Consider the following 18,755-nt stretch of genomic DNA (forward strand, 5'->3'; position numbering starts at 1 on the left):
GGTTTTGCTGAAGAAACAAAGTTTATGTAGAACTACTTGTCTGTTGTTCAGAATCAAAGTACTAACACTCTGGAAAGCACAATTTTCTTTCAAGGTATCTTTCTAGAGCAATCTACGTACTTACTTCAACAAAGAAAAAAGATCAGATGTGGTAGGCAAAGAATGGAAACTGGTTTTTGCTTTTAAAGAGTAATGGGATGTAGAGGTAACAGAACAACCATCAGACAAAGACGGTATTCCTACAGAGAAATGAAGAAAAAGCAATGGAGGGGAAGGGGAGAGAAGGAGGGAGAGAAGGAATTAAATTCTTTCTCTCACTAAGGTTAACCTGCAAACTAAAATGCAAATGCCTATGAGGAAAGTTCACATTAAGAAAGGCAACATAAAAAACTCAATAATGAGATTGTGGTCATTCCCATCGAAATGCAAATAATCAAGAAATCTTCTGAAAGGACTGTTAAATATAAATGTATTTCAAATAATCCTAGAGACCAAGTGAGAAATAACACATCTCAAACCAGGTGGACCCCTCTACAGTGGCCACATGCTCAGGATGTCTCCACAGCCATCATTCAGAATGGATAAAGGATAGCTTTCTTGGGAAAGGGGACACTACAAGCCAAGCGTCGGCATATGTCCCCATCTTGGCATCATCCCACAGAGAGGTTCTGGGTTCTCTGTTGAACAAGAGTACAGGTCTAGGTTTCCAAGTGACCCCCCTCCCCTACCCCTTTACCTCATAATAACTTCTTGAAGGGCAAATTTGAGAGTAACCTATCAATCAAGGTACACACAAACTTCCTGGGCACCAGGCAGTCTGGATTCAGGTGTCTGTTGTTTATAGAAATTGATCAGGGACACCAAGTATGGGGCCCACAGAAATTGGACTGCTCCTGCTGAGGGGCAGAAGCCACAGGTCCAATAAGAACCCAAATTAGGGTAGACTCTAGGAGGAGAGGAGTCCTGGAAGAGAAGACTATCCCCCCACCTCTACCCTACCTCAACTCCAGACAACCCAGAGTGAGCCAGCCCCCAGGGACATTTTTCAGTTAATCTTGTTCTTTATATCACACATCCATTGAAAGAACAAAAATTATGAAGTGAAAACAGGCAGAAATGATTTTACAATGCATGGATATGACAAAGAACGATGCAGAAACCCTGAAAATGAAGATACAGTCTTTGAAGTAAAAACTAGATAGATGGTTTAAACATCAGACTTTACATCAGTAAGAGAGAAAGTTTCTTTAAAAGAAGCAGGCAACCACAAATAGGGTTGACAGATATAGAGATAAATATAGATATACAGTTACAGACATACCATCATTATAAGGAAAAAATTAACAACCAATATAAATGAGTGAGAACTTCTCTTAGAAGTACTATGATGCTCAAGTGACCTGCTTCTCAACCCTTAATAGAGGTGGATGAACATGAAGGGCAATCCTGACTTAACCCACTCGGATATGGTTTCCTGAGTTTCGCCCTCCTTCCTATATTTAGAAGTCAACGTGTATTTGAATGTGATGAGTTAGTAATGCTATTGATATTGCCAACTTGTTATACTCTAGCCTTTAAGCTTTCAGCAATGACGGTATAGTCTTTTAATGCCCTGGAAGATGAATTTAATAATAAAGGGAAACGCTATAATACACAACAGGCAACAAAGCTCATAGGTGCAAGGGATGCAATGGGCTTCCTAGATGACCAAGTCAATCCCATCCTCCTCCCTATTTATAAGAGAGCAACTATAGTATGGGAAATTTGGGATCATGCTAATATTTGTTAGTAGATGGATTATAAATTCACATGTATTGCCCAGAGCCAACAGAACTTACCACTGAGAGAAAAAAAACAAAGCAAAAACACACTGTTAGGTTATTGGAAACATTTTTTATTACTAAAATGAAGAATCACATTAATGTTATCGGTTCTTCTAATATCTAAGCAGGCACAAAGTTAGACCAGTATGAGCCATTTTCAAACAATCCCAATCGTCCTGTGTTTGGAGGCTTTGTAAAGATTTACTAAACAACAAAGGATTATTATCTGTGTTGGCCTGCTAGAGTGCATGCTGCCTGCTACTGGCTGTTTCCACTGATACTGGGATATATTTCACCCTGTTTACAATAAATTGTCACTATCTTTGACAGTTGGGTCACTGCATAATATAGATTATTTGGCTGTGTACAAGTTAGTAATTTTGTCATTTCTCACTTTTTGTTCCTTATATTAATTTATAATAAATGTACCATTCTCCTGGCTTCTCAGTCCACCTACTTGTATACATTTCTATAGTCGCCTCCCTAGATCGTGCTTACATAACTTCACACCAGAATTTGGACAAGAGGCTCCTAATTGGTCCCACCATTAGTTAGTCTCTTGTTCTGATGAACCATCCTGAATTTGGCCAGACTGTTTTCCACGACAGTATATTCACCTCCCTCCCAAGAATCTTCAAAGGTTCACAAGTTCTAGCCACTTCAAATACAAATCACTTATTCTGATTGAACCCAACTTCTCTTGTTTTTCTTGAATACATGAGCTAACTAAATCCTCCCAATCCTTCAAAATCGTCAGTGAGGCCTTCTCCAAGGAGTCAGGTCCACCCTGACCTCTTCCTTTTCTGTTCAACACAGCTCAGTACTGAATCAGACACTTTGTCAGGTTGTTTTATAAAGGTCCATTCTGTGTGCTCTTTCTTTGAGGGCAACAGCCATATCTCAAATATTAGATAATGATTCTAGGCATCAAACCTTAAGAAGGGAAATAAGAAATTCAGGTGTATACACAGACAGGTAAGCATGATGGTGAACGGACTGAAATTACACGTTAAGCAGAATGTTCCAAAGAAGGATTTTGCTCTGGGAAAACATGACAGCAATCAAGTAGAGGACATTCAGACAGGGTCCACATCGCCTCAGAACTGGCATCAATAAACAGACATTACAAGGACAAATAGATGAGCTCAAAATAAAGAAGTTTTCCTCTGTTACAGACTGTCACATGTAGAATATGACAAAGCGCAAGTGCAGAGAAACCCCTCTGAGTGTACAACATCTAAAAATGACAGGTAAGGTATTCAAAAGACCTCTTGTTAGTAAAGGGAAGGAAGCAAATGGAGGCTAGATAGCATAAAAATACATCAAAATTTTCCAAGCAGTAATCAAGCATGGAATATATTATTGACCTTGAGGGCATCAGTCTGTACCTGCTAATACGGATATGTCACACACACACACACACACACACACACACACACACACACACACACACACAGAAATAAATCCTGGTTTCCAAGCAAGACAGAGGCGTGATCAGAGACCCTGCCTTAGAACCAGGAATATCTAAAGGAAACACCCACAGTGATAACCAGGGAAAGAAGTGGCCCACAGAAAAGCAAAGGGGTACCTCTCTTGGTTTGGGCTTGATCAAACAGAAAAAACAAGAACAGCTGTTGAGCTCCTATTACAAAGACAAACGCACTTTCACTACTGATTGGGACTAGAATTCCCGTTACTGAAGGGGCCCCAAAAATTCCAAGCCGAAAACTTTGTTTCATATCATTACAAAATGTCATATTTCAAAGTGCCTCAAAGATACATGAATTGTTCTCTGGATTAAACAAAAGCCTCAGAGGAATTCCACATACAAAGTTCCAAAGAATCTAAATTTATAGTTTTCTCAAAGTTACTAAATATCTAGGTAAACACACTCCCAAGGACTTCGGGAAGAATAGCAAACTTAAAACTGCAAATGGCCCTATTACAAAACAACTAGATCCCAGATATAGAACCTATTTTAAGCACATTTCTCAGCTTACAGAAAACAAAGGATGACTCCAAAAGACCCCACCTTCCACCTATAAAGGGAAAAAGGTAACCCGAAACCAGATCAGAGAGCTCCAAGCTTCAAGGAAACACGTCAACTTTCCCTGACGGCAAAGGTCAATACTACTAGCTCAGCAACCCAGAGACTAAGTCAACTTTTCCAAGTGTCAAGTTTGGGGAGCTCAACCAGACTCCTGCCTTCAGACTCGGTCTCAGGCAGCAGCGCCTCCTGGCCATAGACGGAGGCAATCACAAATACTGTAAGGAAGAAAACATGCCAGATTTCCACCTCCAGATCTGAAGTCAAAAAGATATGAGTTCAAAATCTACACTCAAGTGTTTAGAGCAGCTTTACTCATAATTGCCAAAAACTGGAAGCAACCAGGATGTCCTTCAATAACTGAATGGATAAACATACTATAGTACAACCAGACAGTGGAGTATTTTCAGTGACTTAAAAAAAAAAAAAAAAAGAGCTGGCGAGTTACTAAAGGACATCGAAGAACCTCAAAAGTATATTGCTAAACGAGAAAAGCCAGTCCGAAAAGCTATATATGTATGATTCTAACTATATGACTTTCTGAAGAAGGCAAAACTATAGAAAGAGTAAAAAGATCAGTCGTTGCCAAGGGCTGAGGGGTTCGTGGGGAAGGGACAACTAGGTCCAGCAGAGAGGACTTTCAGGGCAGTGAAACCATTTTGTGTGACACTGTAATGTTGGATACATGACAAGTATTGGTCACAACCCACAGAATTTTATAACTCAAAGAGTGAAATCCAAAGTAAACAGTGTACATTAATTAATAATAATATCAATATTGGCTCATCAATTGTAACAAATGTACCACACTAATGAAAGGTGTTAATCATGGAGAGATGAGTTACTATATGAGAAAGCTCTGTACTTTCTGCACATTTTTTTCCTAAATCTAAAAGTGTTCTAAAAATAAAGTTCGTTTTAAAAAAGATATGATCTCATAATCAAACACGAACAAAATTATAACAAAAGAAACAACATGAGTGAGAATCATAAGAAATTCCCAAGTAGTTCAGATCCTGGAATTATTACATACAAGCTATAAAATAGTCATATGGGATCACAAAAACAGCAAACAATGAAAGATGATCAAAAATGACCAAATAGACTTGAAAAGAATCTAATTTCAGGTATGAAAAATGGCTGAAATTAAAATGTCTATAGGTGGAATAAACTGCCAAAAATACATACCTGAAAAAACGCAGATGAGTCTAAAGAAATTATTCAAATTCGGTACAAAGTCCATGTATGGAAAACATAAAAAGGAAACTAAAAGATCCGGAGGTAATAATAAGTTTTAACACACATTTAGAGTTTCAGAATAAAGCAAGACACTATTCAACAGACAGCAAACTTTTCAACACACCATCAGAAGCCAGAAGACATGGAATTATGTAATTAGCAGTGAGAGAAAATAACTCTCAACTGATGAAAGTATTTTGTTCCCAGTAAAAAATAATGTTAAATTTATAGGCATCTAATAAAATAGCTTTAAAACATATAAAATAAAAATTAATAGAACTACAGGAGAAAATTGATAAACCTACCATTGCAGTGGGAAATGTCATGTAAATCTCTCTCAATAATTTATATGTCAACAAAACAAAACTATTAGTAAGTAGATAGATGATTTAAACACAACTAATAAGCTTGATTTGCTAGCCATATATAAGGGATCCTGTACTCATTCACATTCTTCTCAAGTCCTCATGAAACACTTATAAGACCTGATGGCATAATAGGCCAAAAAGCAAGTCTCAAAAAATGTTGGAGAGCTGTATCATCATAATCACACTCTCTTGTCACAAATTAATTAATTAAGAATGCAATAACAAAAAAAGGGTAAATTTTGCCTACATATTTGGAAATTTTAAAACTCACTTCCAAATAATTCTGGGCCAAAGACGAAATCATAATGGAAATGTTTAAATATCTAATACTGAACAATAATAAAAATACCATTTGTCAAAATTTGTGTAATGTGGTTCCTTAGGGGGGAAAATATATACCATTAAATTTGTTTAAAGTCTGAAAACATGTCAACATAAAAGTTTAGAGAATAGTAAAATGAATATAATAAAATAGCAAATAAATACAGAAGTCAACAAAGCCAAAATATGTTATTTTAAAAGGATGAAGACAATATGTACAACTCTGATAAGACTGAGCTACAGAAAAGAAAGGAGACATAAATAAACAATATCAAGAATGAAAAAAGGGTAAGAAGCTACAGATAGAAGAGAAATTTTAAAAGATAATGAAAAAATATGAACAAATTTATAACAATAACTTTGCAAACTTAAGTAGATGGCTAGAAAAATAGAAAACACACTGAACCAAAAAAGAAAATTTGAGTTAATTTATACCATTAAAAAAATAAATCAATAATTAAAATCTTCCCACTAACTAAATCCAAGGCCCAAGGCAGATTTACAGACAAGTATTACCAAACATTCACAGAAGAGATCATTCCAGTCTTACACAAAGAAAGGGGAATATTCTGCAACTCATTTTATTATGGGATTAGTCTAACCTTGATTCAAACACCGGAGAGGAATAGTACAAGAAAGAAAAAATACAGACGAATCTTACTGATAGATAGATGTAAAATCCTAAACACAGTACTAATTAGTACACTAGCAATGTAAAAGATATCACTAAGATACATGCACTCTAGAATGCAACGTTCCTATGGTAGAAGCTCTGTTTACAATTCATGTTATTAAAATTAGCAGATTAAAAAACATAATCTTGATAGATGATTCATAAACTGCATTAATTAAAGTCAATAACCATTCAGGATAATAAATAAATAAACTAGCAAACAAGGAATAGATGGGAATATCCTCAACTGATAAAAAGTATCTACCAAAAAATATACAATAAATATTATATTCAATAGTGAAATATTTAGATCATGCCCTTTAAAATCAGAAGCAAGACAAGGATGCTCATTCTCACCACTTCTAGTCAACATTGTACTGAGATATCTTACCAATTGTATCTTACCAATACAATACAACACAATACAATAAAGAAAAAATGAAATAACAGATGAACATATTGTGTTCAAGTTTCAAATTTTAGCATCACCAAGACTGAAGTAAAAAATATTTTTAACTGGGTGGCTGGATGGCTCAGTTGGGTAGAGCGTGAGCTCTGAACAAGGTTGCCTGTTCGATTCCCACATGGGCCTGTGAGCTGCGCCCTCCACAACTAGATTGAAGACAGTGAGCTGCCACTGAGCTTCCAGAGGAGAGCAGGAGCTCTTAACAACAAGGTTGTGGGTTCAATTCCCACATGGGATGGTGGGCTGCGCTCCCTGAAACTAAGATTGAAAGTGGCAACTTATACATACAACAGCTCTGTTGTCTTCAATCTAGTTGCGGAGGGCGCAGCTCAGGTCCATGTGGGAATCGAACCGGCAACCCTGTTGTTCAGAGCTTGCACTCCAACCAACTGAGCCATCTGGCTGCCCCAAAATATATGTATTTTTAACCTTAGAAGTGGGTAAACATGAATTGGTAGGGTCTAACTACCTGCCCATACAGAATTTAGCTTAATCTAAACTGAAAGAAGAAGTGACATGGCCAATACCCGTATGAAAGCATGCTCAACCTCATAAGTAATCCCTCAAAACAAAAAACCACAACAGAGATGATACGTTAAACACACCCAATTTTCAAACATGAAAAAATGAGAAAACCAGCAGTCATGAGAATGGGGAGCTATGGAAACTCTCATATACTGCTGTCACTTGCTCTTTAGAAAGTAACCGGAATTATTTGGTTAAAGGTGAACATTCCAGGTACATCTAAATATATATCCTGAAGAGTCTCTTAAACATGTGCATCTTACAACTTAAAAAAAAAAAAGTTTTTGTAGCAGCAATGCTTTTAGTAGCAAATATTCTTTAAAACCCTAAAACCGTAAAGAACCAAAATGTCCATCAACAGTTACCTGGATAAAATTCACATAAAAGTAATAACGTGTACTAGAGAAAATGAATGAGTTCAGCTATACATCAACAAGGATGACCAACTGGTAGTTACAAAATAGTCATGGGGATGTGAAATACAGTATGGGGAATATAGTCAAAAATACTGTAAAAACTATGTATAGTATCAGATGGGTACTGGACTTATCAGGGGGATCACTTCATAAATTATATATATATGTGCCTAATCACTACACTGTACACCTGAAACTAATATAAAACAATATTAAATGTGGACCATAATTTAAAAAATATTTGGTCACGGGACATAAAGTATAGCATAGGGAATATAATCAATGGTATTGTAATAGTTATGTCAGAGGGGTAGTAGACTTGGGGGGGTTATCAACTTTGTGAGGGGTATAAATGTCTAATCAATAAGTTGTTTTGTACACCTGAAACTAATAATAAAAAAATCAAGGATAGAGGATTAAAAACACACCCAACACAGACTAAATGCAATATTTTTCATGTATTTCGTATGTTTTGGAAATGCAGAGACATATGGTAAAATCATTAAGAAAAGGAGGAAATTATTAACATAAATTCATGGTAGTGGTTTCCTCTGGGGTATAGGGAGGGACCATAGAGACTTCCAACTGATATTTTATTTCTCAAGCTATACCTTAATTTCAATAGAATATGCTGCCTGAAGAGGCACTGAATTTCCCATCACAGAAGTATGTTTCAAGAAATATCTCACTTCAATGAGCTATTTGGAGAGAAAACAAATATCACAAAGGAATTGGACTTCATAACCCTGTAAGTACCTTTTAACTCTGAGATTTCATAATTCCCTATCTACCATAACCAGCACAATACGTTGCACATAAAAACCAATAATAACTATACCAAGCATTCATTGACTGCTGACTGTTGTTTGCTGACCCACATCCTTTTTTTGTTCTTCCTTGCTAGCAGATTCCGGTTTTGTTCTGCCATCTATCCTTCCCCTATGTAACACAGGGAAAGGTATCCTAGCTTGGGGGGCATCTTTTATTTAGTCTAAACTAATCTTATAGTCCATTGCTTTAGAGGTAAACATGCGACCCTGCTTTGGCCAAGGAGATGAGAGGTAAAATCTACTAAGGGGTACTTGGAAGTGGTTTTCTTGCTCCTCAACAGGAGACCCAGGAAGACATAAATATTCCTTCTCGGTGGTGTTGTGCAGAGGTGCCTGTCTAGGGTGTTGCTGCTATGATGCATCCGTAAGAAAGATCAGCCTCAGAATTAAGTCTGTTGGCCATAACAGCATTGAGACAATTAATTAAAGCTGGAGCCTTACTTCTCTACTAGTTGGAAAATAATAGGTCACCTATTGTTTCTATTTTCTCAGTGAAGTCATATTAAGTGACATGTGGATACAGTTTTGCTCATTAGACCGTCACAGCAGTCCTATGGCTAAGTACCATTATTATATTCATTAAACAGACAATAAAGATAAAATTTAGAGAATTAAAAGAAGTTGCCCAAAGCCACACATATGGCAAATTCTGGGGTTCCTGACTCCTAAATCCATGCTTTTAATACCTTATCCACTCAAGGCCATTTTCTGTGGCTGTGAGTACTAAACAAACAAACACACAAAAATCCCAACAGATAGGAGTGTTCCATTATCTAGTCATATGCTTTTAAGGTGTGAGTCAGTGATGGTGACAGCAGCAGTCTTGTCAGTAGCCAAAGCAGCTTCTGGACACCCAAATCGTAGTTATGATTATGTGGTTTATCTATTGAAATCAATAGTCCGGTAGCAGCTGTACTATTCCACACTTTCTAAAAATTTAATTCCTTGTATTAAATCACTTCCTGCTTGAAGTACCTAAAATTATTACCATTTCCTGAACTGATAAATCCTGCACTAAACAAATAAGTAGATTCCAACTTCACCGACTTATATTCATGTGAAGTCCCTAGAAAAGTAGTTTTACAACCCACATGTAATACAGTTTTATCTTTAAGATATCCTCTATCAGATGACTTGCTCATCTTCTTCACCACATCAATACTGTTTATTGAACTGCTAAGATCATGCCATGGATATATACTGTGATGCAGGGTCTTTCTCTACGTTTCCTCAGCGATTGGGAACTTAACCTGTAGACTAGTGATGAATATCCTTCATGGAACATCTCGTCTATAAACACAGGTGACCTTTTTTTGGCAAACTTTTACAAACAGCATAATGCATTTTCCTAAGCTTTAGAGCTATTTTCTAGTTTGTTATTTTTTTTAAAAAAGGATTATGTTCTGAAAGGAGAAGCAACGTTGTATTTATTCTCTAGATTATGCATAAAATAATGTATTGAAAAGGGAAGAGGTATTCTAACCTTGTAAAAGCATACTATATCTCTTAATATCTTTAAATATTATATCATAAAGTACAATCTTACATTATAGAGCCTGGAACTCATCGTCAAAAATACCTAAATTAAAATCTCAGTTGAGTCACATAGAGCTGCTTGACTATGAGAAAATCGTTGGGTTCTCTGAGTTTCAGTTGATTCTTCCTTAGAAATGGGATCTCTATAACTATCTCCAAAGTTTGTTTTAACACTGGAGAGATACCATGTATAAAAATGTCTGCTATATAGGAAGTACTAAGTAAACGTTAAATGTTCTCTTATTTTCTTAAATATGCTATGAAAGCACTCTATTTCAACAACAAAAAAATGCTAGTCATAAGACCAATTTTTATGGAGCAGAAATTCTACATTCTACTAACTTGCCTTATGAAACCACAAAAAAAGTTCCTAAAAGATTAAGTCAAAAATTTTGTGCACATCAGTGGTAACTGGTCCCGAGACAGGTAGGAAGTAATAACCCACCAGTTCAACTTCCTTTTGACACTTCTCTGCATTTTGGTGACTCTATTGTGCAGTCTGTCATCACCCTTCACTACAATAGATTTTGGTTTATTTTAACAAACAGAAAAGTGGGGTTAGGGAACCCATTTAAATAGTTTAAATTCCTGCAGATTAAAAAATAACTAAATAAAACACTAGACAGGCATTTAAGGAACTTAATATACTAGCAGTTATGACATTGGCATTGGTCTGCTTATCTAAGCATTACCATTAAAACAGTGCTTTAAAAAACATGTAATGGTTATTGGGTATTTAGTGAAATGCGAAAACAGCAACTAGTTAATCCACTGAAAACTACAATACAGAAGACTTATGATCATCAGCTTACTGTTTTTTATCTCAGACACAGATTTTTGGTATTTTCATGTTGGCAATGAAGCATACTTCCCTTCCATTTAAATATTTTTTCATATGCTATAAGGATATATAACAATGAAAGGAATGATTTACAGATTGCAATAAACAGCTACAGTGAATGGTGACAACAAAAATTCACCTCTTTCTACAGGTCTAGGTTTAGGATCCATTTCTTTTACTCCATCTCATTCCCTCATATTGCCCTGATTCCAGGATTTAGTGGAAAAGAGAAAGAGTGAAAAAGTAAGCAGATGAGGTAAGAAGTGGTAGCAATTGACAAGAATTAGCCTAGGTACAGGTTTATGGAGTTAATTGACTTGGCAAATGAAAATTTTATGCTCTGTTACTCAGAACAAAATTTTTCTTTATAAACAATTTTGACTGTAGGGCATATGATTTAAAAGATATTGCCTGAATTATTTCAAAATAGATACTGAAAACAAACCTCAATTGGTTCTTCACCACCTTTTACTTGATTTTCCCCCATTTCTCCATTCTCATAGCTGCTGCTCTTCTCAACCCATAACTCAGATTTCTCCACAGTTAGTCGAAGCTGGTCGAGATCTGCCTTTATTTGCTTGTAATTGTCTACGTCTTGATTGGACACCAGCAATTGCACCTGGAAGAAGAATAATTTCAACCTTTACTTATCGACTTTCTTCATTCCTATTTCATTTATGTCTAAAATGCCAAGTCTTTTAACATATTTGTCTTTCAAGCGAAGTTTAATATCTGTATTTATGTATATTTTAGATATATATTGACCATGAAAACTTACCTGGAAGTATCTGTGAACTGTACCCAATACATTCACATGTATTCATAGGAAGAATTATATATATATATATATATATATATATATATATATATATATATATACACACACATATATATATATACATATACATATGTATATATGTATATATGTATATATATACATATATATAGTAAGCCCTAGCAAAGCTTTTCAAAGTGCTAAAGAATTATTCAAAATAAAAAATAACCTAACTCTAATTTCAATGCTAAAGTTAATTTTTCTGAGACTCTGTTTTAAAAGAGGTAGAAACATAAAAATAAGTGGAAGAAAATACTGGTATAGTCTAAACCTCATGATATCAACTTTTATTTTATCATAATATGTATGTATTATAAGACATACAAAATATGTATGCATAATTATATATCTATATAATTACTCTTTTATTTCATATTTTAACATATTCTTGTAAAACTTCCTAATGAAGATCAAGGCTCTATTAAATAAAACAAGCATTAATGAAACACATGTAAGTACTTCAGTATTATTCATTAATAGCCTCAAATTCAAAGACGACAAAGAAAAAGATTAGATCCATAATAGTCCCTTTCTTCTGGGTGCAAACATTTTTCAATCACAAAAAACATTTAGTTAGCAACTGCTAAAATACCCAAATTTGTAAGTAAACTTGAGGTCAAAATAATGGCAATGGCAACAAAATTCTTAATACGGTATTATCCACCCGTGCCTTCCTAAATCTTGTCATTTACATTAAAGATATTAACTGAAAATCACTTGTGGGGAACTCTTTCTGAAGTAGATCATATCTTGGCTTATGACAGGCCGTATCTATCTTTAAAAATAGAAAGGCTCCCCAGGAAAAGCTGCACAGTCTCATTAACTCTGCAACCATGAAGTCAGGTTAGATGTTATAAACAATATTTTAGGAGCTTCTGCTATTGAACCATTGAGGGTACTCCATCTTACCTGTTTAAATGCCTGTAAAACTTCCGCTCTCTGGCTGAAGTGCTTGAACAGAAGCTGCAGGGCTCCTGACAGCAAAGGAGGGTAGTCATGCATGATCAGATGAATGAGGACCCGTAAAAATGTCCTCCCTCCTTCATCATCAAGCTGTACTGGATTTTTTTCTTTTCTATAAAACCAAAAATAATTCTAAAACAACTTATAGTTGCATAAAATCTACTCCTAAGTAGTTAAAATTATGTATACGTTCTCACAGTTGTATCAATTTCCCCCAAAATTGGGAAGTAAAACTGAAGACATTTTTACTGTTTTTTTTCCCTCCTGTAACTGATGAAGAAACAAAGCACAAAGAAAAGTTTGTGTTTGCCCATGAAAGCAGGTGTGATCAACTGTCCCAGTATTTTCAAGATGGAGATTTCCAGGATGGGGAACTTTCAAGTGCTTGCGCTGGGAAAGTACCAAGCAAACTGGTATGAGTTGGTCACCTAGACACAGAAAACAGAGAGGAACCTGAACCAATCCGAAAGCGTTTCTTGAGAAGACATCCCAGGCTGGATGTGCACCAAGGACTGATTTTCCTCAGAGCTGTAGAAACCTCTCCATGAGAAGTGGGGAGGGCTGGGGCAGAGCCCAGGTGCACACACACCACCATCACCAGAACAGCTCTGTGCGTCTCTTAGATTTGGATTCTGAGCAAGACTGCACTGGATTAAAGGTCCACTTATTTTAAGGTGAAAGTCATATACTGGTTTATTCTCTCTTCCCAGGAATAATGAAACCGTTTAATAGGAAAACACAACAATAACAACAAAAACTGGCAAAACAGTATAAAAACAAAGTAAACCAATGTTCACTAGAGATAAAATCCTTTTTGGTTCCTTTGATTCTTCATTTTTGTTTGTCTTTCTAACCAAAGAAAATGCAACAAAAGCCTTAGTATAATACATAAACTTGCTTAGGTTCTCATGGAAAATTTGTAATAAATGCTAGAGCTTAATAATTTGTAGCTTAGACATTTTCCTTTTTTCACTTTTCTTTTTGACTACTATTAGTTTCATTTATGAAAAAGACAGACACACTAAAAAACAATAAATGGCAGGGCCCTTGATCACAAAGGAGGGCAGTCATGTCAGACGCATTTCATTTTCTTTAATCATGGATATTTCCAATTGGCAGAAAATAATCTTTCTCACATATAAAGTTAATGATGATGTTGAAAGAAGTGACATTCTTGCCTCAAATTTCTCAGATTCAGGGAAGAAATGTTTTGCCAGATGCAGCAATATTTTTACCAGGGGAGTTAAAGGACATTCGTGTGCTGTCATTATTTGAGGAAAGAAAAGCAAAGAATTCATGGAAAAGTTCTCTACACTGATCTCATTTCTCGTCTTTATCTTTAACCTGACCTAAAGAAAAGCTATGCTTTCTCTTCTGCAGTAAATTAGCAGCTTCATTTCTGGCAGAAATTATGTTGGCAACAATAAAGGATCTAGTATTAAATAGATATAGGTAGGTGAACAATAATGAAGCATCAATAAAGTTCTAAATAAACCTAATCACAAGATAAAGATACACAAATGTTACTATACCTTCCAGCAAACATAGTTTCTGCCTGAGCTGCAATCTCATCTATATCAGGAACAATAGCTGCAAAGATAAATGGCAAAATCTCTTCTTTATCTTTTTGTAATTAGGAGTCACAATATGTATATTAACATTAGTGTACTTAAAACTATTTTGTCTCATTTTCTTAATTTCTGCCAAAAGTCAATTAAGAGTTTAAAAAGTCACAGTATATTAATAGTTCCACCTTAGATTTCAATATTTTAAACTGAATGTTACATTTTAAAATATATATTGCTATAGTCAAACATACTTAAAAAGATCAGAAACCACCATTTACAAAGTTGTATGTATATATACAGATATGCATCAACTATACACACACACACACACACACACACACACGTATACACATACATATAATTTAAATGGGTTATGACATGGAAGCATAATGTTTTCTGAAGATTCAAAATATACCCATAATGAATTTTGTCACTATGTGATAGTTCAAAACAACATGGTCTTTTTACCTAAGCTTCTCAAATTCCATTCCTCCTCCTTGTGGGACATGGTGCTTAAAAATTGTGTGTGTGTGTGTGTGTGTGTGTGTGCGTGTGTGTGTGTGTGTGTGTGTTTGTAACCAGTCCTGATTCCTCATCCAGTCCCACCATTAACATTTCACAGATATCTATATTAAGACATCATGTTTAAATGATAAGTAGACAATTTATTTCTCAGATCCAAAGCATAGAAAGAAAACAGGGCAAGATATAAAAAGAGAAAAATAACTCTCCCCAGAAAGCGCTCTCTTACAGATATAACCAATGCAAGAGATCAGCTAAAACAGAGAACTGGTTTTTGGGGGGTGCCCCTAGACTTTCCCTCCTATACTTTACTGACACTTAGAGCTCCTGTTTCCAGAAGTCTGCCTTCTGAGAGCCAATAATTTTTAAATGCTACTGTCAATGCAACTGCCAGCAAGACTTTCTGGTGCTGCCATATCGTTCCTGGAAATAGCCCTTTGGGGTTCTACACTTCTGGGAAGCATGAAAACAACACTGTTGCAAATCTGCCAGAAGTGACTTCCCACTTAGGCAAGCTTAACTCTGTAGAGGCACACTGCCTTTTGGAGGCATTAAGGCGTAGGTTAGGGGGACATTTGGCCTAGCATTTATTTTACCTACATACTTAAAAATCCCTGAATCATTCCTGTCAAATTGGTTGACGGACAAAAGAAGAGGAGGGGTCCTGACGCTGGCACAGTGGTTGTGGTTAGAAGAGTTTCCTAACTGTGTACAAATCCTACCCCCAGAAAAAGAATTCTGTTAACTGGCTAAATCTTTCATTCAACATAGTGCCCAGCCTGCCGTGACTGTCCTGGTCTATCCAGAAGAATGGTAAGTTAATATTTCTCAGATTTCATAAATTCTGTGATGACTTTCTGTCATCACAGAATTTTTACATTTTTATGCTCTTTCATCATTATGCTGTTACACTCAGAGATAGTTGGTGTTCTTACTCGTTTACAACCATGTAAAGTAAAAAGAACAACACACACACATACACACACACACACACACGAAAACCAACAGCCACATTTACATGTTTAGGCCTTTGGGAAATGTCATGTCTTTATTCAAGAGCTGGGCAATGGCTTCCTACAAAACACCTTTCCTCTCAATGGCTTATTTCACATTGCTCTTTGATCCAGGCCAAAAAAAAAAAAAAATTCCCCTTGGATTTTCACCAAATAGCATAATGCAGAAAAGATTCAGACTCTGAAGTTGGAAGAGACTCCAGAGGGAATCCCTGCTCCACTACTTTCATGAACTTAGCAAGTAACTTAACCCCTCCAATCTTGGTTTTTCTAATCTATAAAATGGCACGATAAATAGTACCTCCACCTCACAGAGTTCTGAAGGGTATAAAAGAAATTGTATCCAAAGGACTTAGCACCAAATAACCCCAATGATCCTCCCCCACCAATCTAGGAAAGTTATTTAACATTTTGTTTCAGTCCCTTCATGTCATTGGTGGAGAATATTTTCACATTTTTGTTTCATAGAAATATCACTGTGTTTTCTAATATGAAAGGTACTTTAAAGTTTCTCAGGAAAACAAAATTCAAAGAATAAATGCTGTCACAGAGGAGATACCTGATGGTAGTAATGTATCTGGAGAGCCATTTGCAGATGATTCAGCATTCTCGTTGTTCTCTCCGAATTCCTTCTTATATATTGACAGCATATATGAGATCCGATAATCTAGTCTGACGCTCAGGATGAACTACAAGAAATATTAAAAACAATACAATTTTCTTTCATTAGCATAGTGTTTAGAAATATAATTCATTACACGACACCAAGAACAACATAACTATCAACATTTATTGATAAACACTTAACACTTCAGTTGTATACATGTCCATCAGCTGTAAGACTAAAAACAAGTGACATGTTTCCATTAATCACTGTCAGTAAAATCCAAAAACAGGTTTGGAAAGAAGGAAAACTTGACTTTCTATGATTACTCTCTAAATATTCCAGGTAGACGTATCCTATGGGCCTAGATGGAGAGGTAATGATATAATTTCACAGAACTTTGCAGAGTGTCTATTGGCTCTGGGAGGAGAATGCTGGAGCTCTGGTCCTCATTCATGCACAGGAAGGCTGAAATTTCAGCTACAGTAGTGTAGATGCTGGCTATACCACAGTCAGTGCCAGACCCAGGCTACGAAAGGGCGGCTGAAGTAACAGCTCCCTCACATACCAAGGCTGCGCCTCATTCATGCTTGTTTTTCCTTGGGTTTGTGCTGTTGTCCTTCTTCTCCTTAACGATGCATTTACAGGAAGGAAATGTCAACCCGGTTCCTGTCTGGGCTCGGCACGATGAAGAATGCAAACAGTTGAAGCCCACTGCTTTCAAGAAGCCAATGGTGGAGTTGGGAAAACAAAATACAGCATTGTTCCCATAATTAGGAAAGTATCAAGGGCTAAATCATGTGGTACGGTATACAGTGGCGATCAGAGAAGGAAACAGTATGTACTATAGATTTCTGAGTCCAGAAGGGAAACAATAGAGAAGTAGTTTCACCCCGGGTTACCTCCCCCGCCCACAGTGTGCCTAGGCGAGGCCCTGAGATAACCTTTTCCCCAGCAAAATTATCAGTACCCCCTACACTCTCACAAGTCTCATTTAGACAGTAAACAGTGGTCACGCGAGCTTTACAAAACTTGGTGTTTTGTGCTACCATCTACCCTTCTCTCTCACTATGGCACTCTTTTATCACACTCCTCCCTCTTTTCCTCTTCCTGCCCCCGTTCTCTCCTTCTCTCTCTCACACTTCTCTGTCCAACAGCACATGACGGAATGCTTGCAGTTTCTCTCTTGCCTCCTCACATTTGTTCACAGTGTCCACGTTGTATCTTGAATATTTTTCTCCTTCACACAATACTAACCAGCTTCTGAGATACCTCCAAGGTCTAGTTTAAATCCCCTTTTTAATGAAGCTTTCTTTGGTTCCCCAGTCCAATTCCATTTTTTTCTCCTTTCTGTTCACCCAGCATCTGATTCACACCTATAGGTCCAAAGTTGAAGCTCAATCTCTCTCCCCTCTTTATGCTCCTTATGGGAAGTAAACATGCTCCATGTCAGCTGTGTTAAGTTCAACAAACATTGTTAAGCCAGGTGCTGAGGAAGGTACCAAGGCACAAAAAAAGGTTCCAAGGATATGAGTGGGAACAGAGGTTAAACAGGAAATGCACAGAGCCCCAAGGAAGCAGCAAAAATGAGTCAGCCCTAAGCTCCCCTGCCATAGTCTCTCCATCTCATCAGTTTTTAGCTATTAGACGTTATTTGTTAAATGCTGCTTCTTCTGTAACTGTGGACTAAAATGACGCCACATAGTTTAGAAGTTGTCCCATGAGCAGGATGATGTTAAACTGCGAGCTCATTAGGTCCACAGGCTAGGGCATCAGCACCTCTCTCAGTTTAAGAACAGGAAGACTATGGGATTTTCAGGGTCATGAAAAATGTTGGGAGGCCTGCCAATATTTCTCAGGATTCAGGCTTTGGAATTCCTGGAGGAACTGTAAAACCTTTTATGATTATAAAGCTAATTATTTTACATACAAATGTGCAGGCCCTTCCTGGACTGCTAACCCACTTCTGGTAGCTCAGTCTACTTTAAATTATGATGTAAAACAGTAACCTGTATCCAGAATCTTAATACAGCCTTGGAAACTCCAGGCTCCATTCTCCAAATCTGGAATAAATGCTGTATATATAATTTAAGTATCAAAAAACGACTTTTCAATTTTTTTTAAATGCTAAGAATTCATAGTAGAGTAATGGAAAATTTATTCAC

The 18,755-nt window shown here is 36.4% G+C and overlaps 1 protein-coding gene across 5 annotated transcripts in view; it reads right to left on the bottom strand.

The window, feature by feature from the left end:
* The window catches only part of ITPR2 (inositol 1,4,5-trisphosphate receptor type 2), a 438,931-nt gene that overhangs the window by 249,459 nt on the left and 170,717 nt on the right, over positions 1-18,755 (bottom strand). For all 5 annotated transcript variants that reach the window (XM_081060952.1, XM_081060953.1, XM_081060954.1 and 2 more), the window contains 4 exons: positions 16,546-16,675; positions 14,416-14,473; positions 12,830-12,995; positions 11,531-11,704 (listed from right to left, as the gene is read on the bottom strand). In XM_081060952.1, the coding sequence (XP_080917078.1) occupies positions 11,531-11,704; positions 12,830-12,995; positions 14,416-14,473; positions 16,546-16,675 (528 nt within the window). The remainder of the gene's footprint in view (positions 1-11,530; positions 11,705-12,829; positions 12,996-14,415; positions 14,474-16,545; positions 16,676-18,755) is intronic.

Source organism: Rhinolophus hipposideros (assembly GCF_964194185.1).
Source record: "Rhinolophus hipposideros genome assembly, chromosome: 9".
Lineage (NCBI taxonomy): Eukaryota > Metazoa > Chordata > Mammalia > Chiroptera > Rhinolophidae > Rhinolophus > Rhinolophus hipposideros.